Below are 11,020 nucleotides of genomic sequence, written 5' to 3'. Positions count from 1 at the left end.
AGAAAGAAAGAAAGAAAGAAAGAAAGAAAGAAAGAAAGAAAGAAAGAAAGAAAGAAAGAAAGAAAGAAAGAAAGACTATCATATGTCTTTATATCTAGGAATTTCTATCACCAGAGATGCTGTGTTTTTTTCAGTAGCTGTGTAGGTATTAACTCTACCATGGTACAGTTGTTTTAGAGCTTTGTTGCTTATTCATGCAAAAGAACTAATTTTTAGCTTTTGACCTGTACTCTCAATGTCCAATGGAGAGAAGTAGGAATTAATGTTTATTTATATTAGCTCCCTGAAGTCTTTGAGGTTTTTAAGTCCCTAGATGAACATCTTCATTCTTTGTGGGCTAACAGTCACAGTCATCGGATGAGAATATACTGACCTCTTCATAGCTGAAGTAGTCTTATGTCCAGTGGTAATTTGAAAATGTAGTCTGCACATTTGTTATTTAGCTTCTGTGTGATCATGGATGATTGATCATGGAGGTTTGGCAGAGAAGTGTTTCTGTCTGGTGCTCCAGATATTATTGGGGGAATTGAAATTTCCTCAACTATAAGAATTTACTTCACTGTTGATACTCATTCAAATGCTTAAGGAAAAAAAAAAGAAACTTGAACACAATCTACAGATTTTTTTTCTTGCAGCACTTGGTAGTTTTCATCATTCTTATTTTGAATTGTTTCATAGGTCTTTTATTTCAGAATTTATTGAGAACTAAGTGGGTGAAACCTAAAGAAATATTATTATATTTGATTAAAATAAGCTCAATAAATTATAATCAATGTAGGCAGATTGAGGTCTACTAGAATTTGCAAATGTGATTTGGTTTGTCTTCAACTTTTAGCCATTTCCATATCCCCTACATAGAAAGGTATACAGAAAGAAGCATTCGACATTTGCACAAAATATGAATGTCTCATTCAAATATCAAGCCAAGAAATTTCTACACAAGCATGATCAGCATGACTCTTGTATGGCTTTTGCCAGTGTTTCATTGGCATTTGTTTATCCCACAAGATTGTTGATTACCTTGGAAACTTAAAAAAAAAAAAAATCTGTGTCACACCGAAATCAAAAAGTAACTGGAAAACATACATTTTATATCCTTAAGCCTTATCGGTTACTTTAAGACTGTGACAAGTGGCCAGCCAAATAACTCAGTGGATTAAATGCCTGCAAGCAGGCCCAGGGGCCTAGGCTTCAATTCCTGGACCTGCTATGCCAGCCCCGCCCCTGGAGCACACTAAGATAGCAATTGAGACTGGGCCTGGTGGTGCACGCTTGTAATCCCAGCACTTGGGAGGCTATAAACAGGTGGATCACTACAAGTCCAATCCATAGTGAGACCCTGAACACCCTGTAGACCCCTGCCTAAAACACATACACACACAAAATAAAAGACTGTGACTTATTTTGGACTATAATGCAAGTAGTCATCTGTGAATTGCTAGATCTATATAACAGGAGTTCTGTGTCTTTTGTTGGTGAAACTGATTTTATTTGTCTCCTCTTATCTTTAACGTGAGTCAATTGAAGTGTACTGAGTTTAGAATATATAAGTTATGTTTGTTCCATTGAAGAATACATTTCTTCCTTTTGAAGGAAGCATTTAAAATATAAATGGAATATGATCCATAATTATAAGATCAACATATTTCCCATACATTGTTGAACTTATTTGTGATATTTAAAACTTTGATGCTCCAGTGTATCGCTTTTCACTGTTACCATGTCCTTGGAGACTGATGAAAGTTGACCACTGTGTGACATCTTCACAGAGCCAATTAGGCAAATTTCTGCAATGCAGGGAAAAGGACAGTGTTCTCAGAACCTACCAAATGACTACTGTTTGCCCTCTTCCATGTTTCTATTTCACACAGTAGGCAGATGTCCTCACGTGGTCCTTGAGTAATTTCTTGGTGGCCCCTTCACATCCTGGGGGTGCACCTGCTTCATTCCATCATTTAGCAAGTAGACTTCCTTAAAAAAGTTTATATAGGGGGCCAGGGATATGGCTCAGTGGAATAAGCGCTTCCCTGGCAAGCGCAAGGGCCTGAGTTCAATCCCTGGTTCCAAAAAAAAAAAAAATAAAAGTTTATATCTTTTAGCAAATATCTCTATATTTTTTATTTTAAGGAGAATAGAAAAATAATAGATAAGACATTAGAAGTGACATACAATAAAAAATAAGATGATAGGTATTCAACAGTGATTGTTATATTGCACATTGCTGTTTTTTATGTAATTGCTCAGATTATAGATACTGGCATAGAAAATTGATCAAAGTAAAAAAAAAATTAGCATTATATTCCTGGCTATGATAGCATTTAGTAGCTGCTATGAGATGACAAAGGATGATAGTTGTCCTTGGGTCCTAACCTAACCAATTATATTTCTGTTTCTTCACTTAGAGGACAGGAGGAAGAAGTAAGCAATGTTTATTCTAATTTTCATTGTCATTTTCACTTTATAAGTGAATACTGTTAGCCAGGCATGGCTGCACAGCACTGCCATCAGAGCATTCAGGAAGGTTGAGGCAGGATGACAGCAAGTGTCTGCACTGCGTAAACTTTGTGAGACTCTGCCTCAAAAACAAACAAGCAATATAAGTACACTGACTGCAGGTCAATGTGAAGATCCTGAGTTCAACCCTCAGTAATTCAAAACAAAACAAAACAAAATATTCTTCGCATGATTTCTACGTAGTATGATAAATAAAATAAGACTATAGACTATTTTGAAAGGTTATGTGCCAGACACATCACTGATTCACCTTCATGTAACTAATTTAGCTCTCAGAATCCTGACAGTAAGAGGTAACTTCTATTTGATAGTTTCAGGAAAGGATAGTTCCACAAATTAAACAGTTTCCCTGAGACCATTTAGCCAGCAAGTTTTAAAGTTAATATTTTAAGTTGTAGGACTCTCTGAGCCCAGGTTTTAAATGACTGCAAATTACTTCTATTACCATACTCAGAATACTTCTATCAGTGCAATTTTTCTCCATCCTAAATAATTTTGCAACACTAATTGGATGACATGCAATTCAACTTGTTTTACATTACTTGCTTGTGGTTGGTATCAAATCCAAGTTAGGGTCCAGCCCCTGCCAGTGAAGATGACAATCATAAGTTTTAATTTTATTTATTTATTTATTGTATTTTAGGGAAGGGTCTACAGGGTGTTCAGAATCTCACTACTAGATCAGACTCACACTGATCCACCTGTTTACAGCCTCCTAAGAGCTGAGGTTATAGGTACATGCCACCACACCCAGTCTCAATTGCTATCTCAGTGTGTCCTGGGAGCGGGGCCAGCAGGCACGGCAGCCCCGTGGATTGAACCCCTTGGGCCCTGCGCCTGGCAGCAGGTGAGACAATCATAAGTTTTAGGCTGTCACCTATGTTTCTGACAGGTCAGCTATAAGTGAGGATTCTCACAAATCCTTAGGTTCCACAATTACCCCAGATGGCTCATAAAACTCAGGGAAATATTCCACTCCTATTTACAGTTTATTATAAAGGATATTACAAAGGATCCAGATGGCTACTCAAATGGAAGAGAGGCACACAACAAGCTTCCATATCTTCTCTGAGCATACAACCTTCCCTATAGCGCCATGTGTTCCACAATTTGAAAGACCTCTAAGCCCTGTATTCCAGAGACTTTTATAGAAGCTTCAGCACGTAAATGGGATTGATCTGTAACTTAATCTCCTGCCACTCCCCATTTCCCAGTGGATGCAGGGAAAAACTGAATGTTTCAAGCTTTTAGTCAAAGTTTGGTCTTTCTGAGAACCAACACCTTTGGAAGAGTGAAAGAGAGTCAGCTAATCAGAACAAAAGCCATTCTTTACACTCAAGGAAATTCCAAGTCATTTGGGAGCTCTATAGGAGAAGCCAGGAACAAAGAGTGCATGTGTGACGAGAAGGCTCTCCTCATACCCCAGTACCTGGGAAAATCGCAATGATTTCTGAACGATTGTGCCAAAAGTTTGGAATGACCTTCACCTTCTCCTTCTCCTTCTCCTTCTCCTTCTCCTTCTCCTTCTCCTTCTCCTTCTCCTTCTCCTTATTATTATTTTACCAGGGATCGAACTCAGGACCTTGCACTTTCCAGGCAGGCACTTAAGCTGCTGAGATATATCCCCAGCCCTATATTTCTTATTATCATCCACAATATAATAAAAATACTCTTATTTTCCTGTGTTAATAAATTATGCAGGCCAGGTGTGGTAGAACACGCCTATAATCTCAGCACTTTCGAGGCTGAGACAAGAGGATTGCCATGAGCTTGAGGCTAACCTGGACCATGTAGTGAACTCAATACATAGTGAGATACTGAAAATACATAGTGAGACACTGTCTGAAGGAAAGAAGGAAAGAAGAAGGAAGGAAGGAAGGAAGGAAGGAAGGAAGGAAGGAAGGAAGGAAAGAAAGAAAGAAAGAAAGAAAGAAAGAAAGAAAGAAAGAAAGAAAGAAAGAAAGGAGAGAGGGAGGGAGAGGGAAGGAGGGATTGAGGGAGGGAGGGAGGGGAATGGAGCAAACATGTTATCACAATTCAAATTCTGTGTTGTTTGTTTTTTGTTGCTTTGTTTTGCCTTTGTTTTTGTTTATTCTCCTTAAAATAAATTTAAAGAAGAACAAAAAAGAAAATCCAAAAAAATATTACTTGATAATATGAGTAGTCACTATTAGATTTCAATATTTACTGCTCCTCTCTGTACTGTTACCAAGCTCCATTTAATTATATAACCATCTGCTTTCTAATTGTAATCAGTTAATCATTTAATGAAAATTTACATTTTCCTAACATAAACAGCAGTGCTTTAAGAGAAAGAAAGGAAATGTTAATGGAAGAAGGAAAGGTAAAGAGAGCGAAAAAAGGAAGGAATTATACTGAATGGCAGCCTGTGTGGATGCCAATATCCATCCTGAATACACTTTCCAATTTCCTTCTGTGCAACAGATTACTTAACACTGCAAGTCAAAACATTTCATCCCACACACCAAGAGTATTATAAACAGGGCTTCTCACCGCAGAGCAGATCAGGAGATATTCTGGATATTCTGCCAAGAGATTGAGTTCATTTCAACCTCTAGGAGAAAGATTTTAATGTCACTTTTCTCATGCCATGTGCCTCACATGTTTTATAATTCACCCTTCATTTGCAGCTACCACTGTATCAGAAACTCAGTAAGCAAGGAAAGACATCATTGTTAAGTCTTGTAAATCTTGACAACTTATGGCTCTTTGGAAATGTTAGAATTGTATCTAGAATTCATTTTAGTTTAGCACTATAAAAACAAAAACATTTCATTTAGTGCATTTTTAAAATCTTTTTTAACCTTGGTATCTCAATCAGTAGCATTTGTTAATAATATATAAACACATGTTATATATTGATCTCAGAACAAACAAATAAAACTTAGTTTGTATTGATAAATCTAAGATTGTCCAGAAATTTTTGTCTATTTGTCTTGACAAGTTAAAAAAAAGACTCTAGAAAAGTCTCCAGGTTCAGCCCACTGCATTAAGTGAATAATCACATAGTTTTCTTATACTACAGAGTGCCTGGTCCCACATGAAGTGACTACAGATCGCTCTGCAAGGCGTCCCCTGACTGCACTGTAACTATTGAAGGAAAAGGAGGCCATTCTGTCCCTCTAGAAAATTACCTTCTGGCAAGGACAATGTGTCTTTCAGCCAAATAATACAGTATCTCTGGTTTGTCATGGGTCATACCTTTCTCATCCTGACAGACGGCCTTCAGGATGCGGTGCCCCATGCCACATTTGCCATGATCAGGGATACAGATGCCTTCCGATGCCCACCACCGATAGCACATTGGGTCCTCACAAGGGACAGATTCCACCAAATGAGGGCAGTGGCCCGCAGGCCCCGTGGACTCCATAAGGATGTGGCGCTGCCTCGTTCTAAATCCTAAAAATAGGATAAAACAAACGTTTCACAGGATTCCACTCTTATCTGGCCAAGGCAAGGAGTCAGCTACTATGTGAGAAATGAAACCTTTTATGAATACTCACAACTCCAAAATATACATTATCTTCATTTATTCTAGTTTTTAAGAAGTGGAGAGAAAAAACAAAAATTGAAAAGAATGAGAACATAAACTCTTGTCTTCTAAGATATTTCAATTTAAATACCAGTAAAATGCATGAAAACTCACAGAAATGGTCTTATTACAGAAAATTCTATATTGTCTTTTTGCTATTTCAATTTGATTTTGTTGTTTTATATTTTGCTTTTTGAGGTATTTGGATGTTTTTGAGACAAAGTCTTACTGTGCACTTCAGATTGGCTTTGAACTCACTTTGTAACCCAGGCTTGCCTCCAACTCACACCAAGTCTCTTGCATCATCCTTCCCATGCGCTGGGATTACAGGTGTGCATAACCATGTCTAACTCTTTGTTGTTGAAGACAGTCTTGTTACTCTGCACCAAGCTGAAATATATCTATCATTCAGCCTATTCTTGTTGCCTAACCATTCAGAGCTTCCTCCTTTGGGCTTCCTCTGAATTGCTTCATTGATACCTACATCAACCGGCTGAGTAAGGTGGTATCTACTTAGACTACATTTTCTACCCTGGCTAAACATGGGGACCAGAACTATTATTAAAATTTTAAAACAACCTACAATGAGACAAGGGAAAGTTTCTACAAGCCAGAAAACTATGGGCCTGTGGAGTCAGAAACTCAACATTGATAGAAGCTAAGCAGTTATACATTGAGAAAAATGGATCAACCATAGAGGTATGGAGAGTGACAGGGCTTTCTGGAAAGTGCATTGTGTAAGTATGCTCTAAATTGCTTGGCTAATTTTCAGTTTCTGTTCTCTGTTTTCATGAGAGAATGTGTATCCTCTATTAATAGATCTTCCAGTTTTGTCTTACACACAAGAAATGTATGTTTTAATAATAAATAGAATCTGTTCATAAGTAGTACCAGACTAACTGACGTATGTCAAATCAAAGTTATCCTAAAAAAGAAAGAATGACTGAGAACCGGATAAAATTCTTTAGTCTTCATTTCTTTAGTTTTTGGCTCTCATGTGTCCTATCTACTTTAAAAGCTATGTATGTACAACTTCCACTGATCTCTTGTCTTACCTTCTATTATTTATCCATCAAATTGAACCACCAATTTAATTCCTTCTATTTCTATTTTTAAACAAATTCAAGCTATTGCATAATAACATTTTAAGGAGCTGTCATTTATTCTTTTGGTTAGCTAAAAACTACTTTATCAGGAATATAGAGAACATTCAATTCATAGAAAGAGAGTTAGATATACTGTCACCCTTCTCATGAGGCAGCAAGAAGGAAAAGTGAATGAATATGAAAGGCAACAAAGCCAAGCTCATCTCTCTGAATGTTGTCATACTATTAGAGAACCTGCAAAGCTCCAAGTGGCCGAGAGCAATACTGGGGGCTAGAGTGTCATGGACATACGGTTTCAAGACTCAAGAGGGAGCTGAGCTTGCCTGGAATAGTAGAGATAGGTAGGAATTATTGATAAAGTCAAAAGCACTTCATTTGAGTGTTTGTGATCCCAGCATAACCCAGTGCTTCTCTTTAAAAGAGATGTTTAGATTCTTCCTTTAAGCACCAAGTATGTATATACAGGCATCATTCAGCAAAACATGACTGAATTTTTAAGGCATTGAAAATGTTAAGCTCAGGGCAACTGAAAAGAAAAGTAGCTACTTCACTGTTTCCTATCTCCAAGTCTACACTATTAGTTGGACAGAATAAAACTTATAGAAAGGCCCAGCTACCTTCTTATTCCTCCTTCAGAAGATGTACAGGGAAAATACTTGCCTCTGAACAAACGCAGTGAATGTAAAACTGCCATGACCTCCAAGCTCTTCTTGCCACACACCTTAATGACCTCCATTTTCACATGCACTGCATGTTGCTTATTTACTGTCTTACATTTCTGCTCATGCAGTTTTTGTTTTGAGCAAGGTATAGCATGGGATCTCATGATTTACATTGTTTGACATCCAGCTCAGAGTTGATTTGAGCATAGAAATTTAGCAGTCTCTACTGAGGGAATCTGGACATCCAATTCCTGAAACTTAATGTCATTGAGGGGCATGTGCAGTTTTCCTTTATAAATCATGCTGCATTCATCCTGTCATAAATCTATAGATTACATCTCCTCCTCAGTTAATAAATTATTTCACTCTTTCATTTGTGTTGCCTTTGTCCTGACTCTAAGTAGGGTCAAATCATAGCACAAGCTCAGCATAAAACAGATACCTTGGGTTCTCTCTCTAATATTCAACTTTAACCACACATTGGTATTCATTCCTATAATAGGCAATAGGCTTCCCCAGGTGTTCTTTTCTCAAAGATATACAACAAAATAAACTATGCTTGAGCCAGGAATATATTCTCTTCATTCCCTGATTATACTTTAATAAATATCGTTCCACAAACAATAGCTTCCATATGTCCTATAGTGTGGAAGCCATAGGGAGGACATGAAAAAATACATATCTATTCTCCACAGAGCATTTCCTAATCCAACATGGGAAAAGGAAAAGCCTTTTAAGTATTTACCCCATACCAAAACTGGGGCAGCCACTTGCATATATTCCTTTCAAGTAATAGGTTTTGAAATGATTTTATAAGTTACATTCCCATTTTTAATGTGAGAAAATTGGGGCTGCCCTGCACTTTATCACTTCTCCAAAGTCACATCACTGATGACACACTGGGTATGAAATGCAGCAGAGGTGCTTCTCATAAAACAGGATCAGAGCCACCTCCTGTGTAGGCTATGTTCTAGTACTTCCTTCATGAAGTGAATTCAAAAGGTACCATGCATGGATCACTCCCTTGCAGGGAAGCAGAGAAGAAGGGATAATGGAGTAGTGAGTGAGTAGTAGAGAGTTATAATAACCACTTCCTTACTTGAGAAACTAGTGCTCATAGAATTTTGTTTCTCTGTATAACTCCAAGATTTGTGGTTTAGGATATAATTCTATTGGAGATAATTAGGAAGAAGTGAATAATGGTTTGGGGAGAGAAAAGAGAAATCGAGCAGATGGCAGGAAAGGGGTCAATGTTTTTTAAATGAAGCCAAGGATCAGTTAAAGGAGGCTTGAGTGGGAAAATCCAGGCTGTGTGCTGCGTTTCTTCTGTGTCACTGGACTAGGAGTGTCAATGGGAGCTTCTGATGGGTTGGTCATGAGCAATGCTGTGTCCTTGCACTGGCTATAATGGGACAGACTTGAAGAAATAACCAACAGATTAAACAAAGAAGAAGCTTATTCCACTTTATTCTATCTGCTTTTGGTCTCTGGAGGATTTGGAGGTTGGATAACAGCTCTGAGTCAAGAACCTAAGTAGACTAAATCTTGGATTCCAACTCTTTAGATATCAAACACCATTCCTGCAGGGTAGCATCTTAAAGTGTCACACTGCTATCAGCCTGTTGTGAGCATAGACAATAAGGATCATCGGGTGATGTCAGCATGAATAGGTTCGAGGCTTACTGTAGGAAACAGGCACTATCTGCGATCAGCTCCAATATGTACCCACACCGAAAAAAATAGATTTTCTCTCAGTGTACATATTATCTAAGATAATGTTAAATGATTTTATAGGCTTCTCATTAAAGTGGAGTCATGCACACAAGGAGAGAAGATGTAAATGTTTAGGATTTTATCATATAAGATCTAGACATATCAACATTGCCTCACATTAGAATTATCAAAATTAATTTGTTGGAGAACATGAAAGATTGTCTTCAAAAGTAGTCATGACTTCAAAGTTTCAAAATATCTTTTGCCCTGTGGGGATCTTTAGTATCTCTCTGGTGCTATGATTGAGGAGACATTGCATTGGAGGAAAAAAATATGATTTAGAACTGAAATGTCCCACAAAAGCTCATGTGTTACAAACATGGTTTCTAAAACAGCGTTTTTGAGAGGCAGGAGTTTGGAAGGTGACTAGAACATCAAGTCTCTGATTATCTGGCGATTAACCCACTGATGAATGAATAAGTTGATGGCACTTGTTGGGAAGTAATAGAAACTTAGGAGGTGGGATATAGTGGAAGGATATGGGAAACTGGGCATATCCTTGAGATGCATACCTGGTCCTAGCTCCCTCCACATACTTGCTGGCCATCATCTTTGCCCCACGTAATCTTATTTTGATGCTCTGACTTGAAACGGGCCAAATGCAATGGAGCCATCTGGGGATGGAAATTTATGAACCTGTGAGGCACAATAAGCCTTTCCTCCTCTGAGGTAATTTTCTCAGGCATTCTGTCACAAGCAATGGAAAGCCAAGCGGTGTAGAAGGAATCCCTGAAGTTCTATCATGTAGTGAATTAGCTAATATGATACCACATGAAAAGCACTACAAAATTCCTTTTTGAATTTCTTGCTTTTTTAGAATTTTCTGTAACAGGGACAAGGTGTTTTTGATAAAACTATGTCAAAGTATCAAGAAGAATTTTTAATGCCTCACATCTATGTATCGACTTCATCCATCAGCATTTTCTAACTAATTCTTTTCCATATTTCATTAATTACAACCCTCTGTGAATATCTCAAAGGTAATAATAAATGATAAAACCTAATCCAATTTAAATCCCTCTGAAAGGTATCTGAGCTTCATTTTATAAGCAGCAGTCTGCCAAGCACTGCTCCTTGTGTTGGCCTGTCATGGATGTGAAGGGAGGGCTCGAAGCCTTGAACACTGGCTTACTTTCTAATGTACTCTGAGTAGGGGACAGCCACATACCCCAGATGATGGCTGCTTTAAGGGGGTTTGACTAGGAATAATAGTCACAGAAAGACCAATGCTGTTATAACTAATTGCTTCTATTAGGTAAGAACTATTTCCTACTGCCCCATTCTTTCTGCTACATTTTTTTTAAATAAAGAGAATATACTGAAGAAATAATATGATGACTAGAAAAATACCAGAGAGGAGACCTCGCTGTGCATGTGTATTTGCACATGTGTTTATGTCCCTTTCTGCCATT

General features: G+C 37.7%; 1 protein-coding gene across 1 annotated transcript in view; it reads right to left on the bottom strand.

Moving 5' to 3' along the window:
* Thsd7b (thrombospondin type 1 domain containing 7B) overlaps positions 1-11,020 on the bottom strand; it is a 1,039,160-nt gene that overhangs the window by 625,887 nt on the left and 402,253 nt on the right. The window contains exon 7 of the mRNA XM_004626384.2: positions 5,737-5,934. Within this exon, the coding sequence (XP_004626441.1) occupies positions 5,737-5,934 (198 nt within the window). The remainder of the gene's footprint in view (positions 1-5,736; positions 5,935-11,020) is intronic.

This window comes from Octodon degus, unplaced genomic scaffold, assembly GCF_000260255.1.
Source record: "Octodon degus isolate 3935 unplaced genomic scaffold, OctDeg1.0 scaffold00014, whole genome shotgun sequence".
NCBI classification, from domain to species: Eukaryota; Metazoa; Chordata; class Mammalia; order Rodentia; family Octodontidae; genus Octodon; species Octodon degus.
This window is presented reverse-complemented; position numbering and strand designations above follow the sequence as displayed.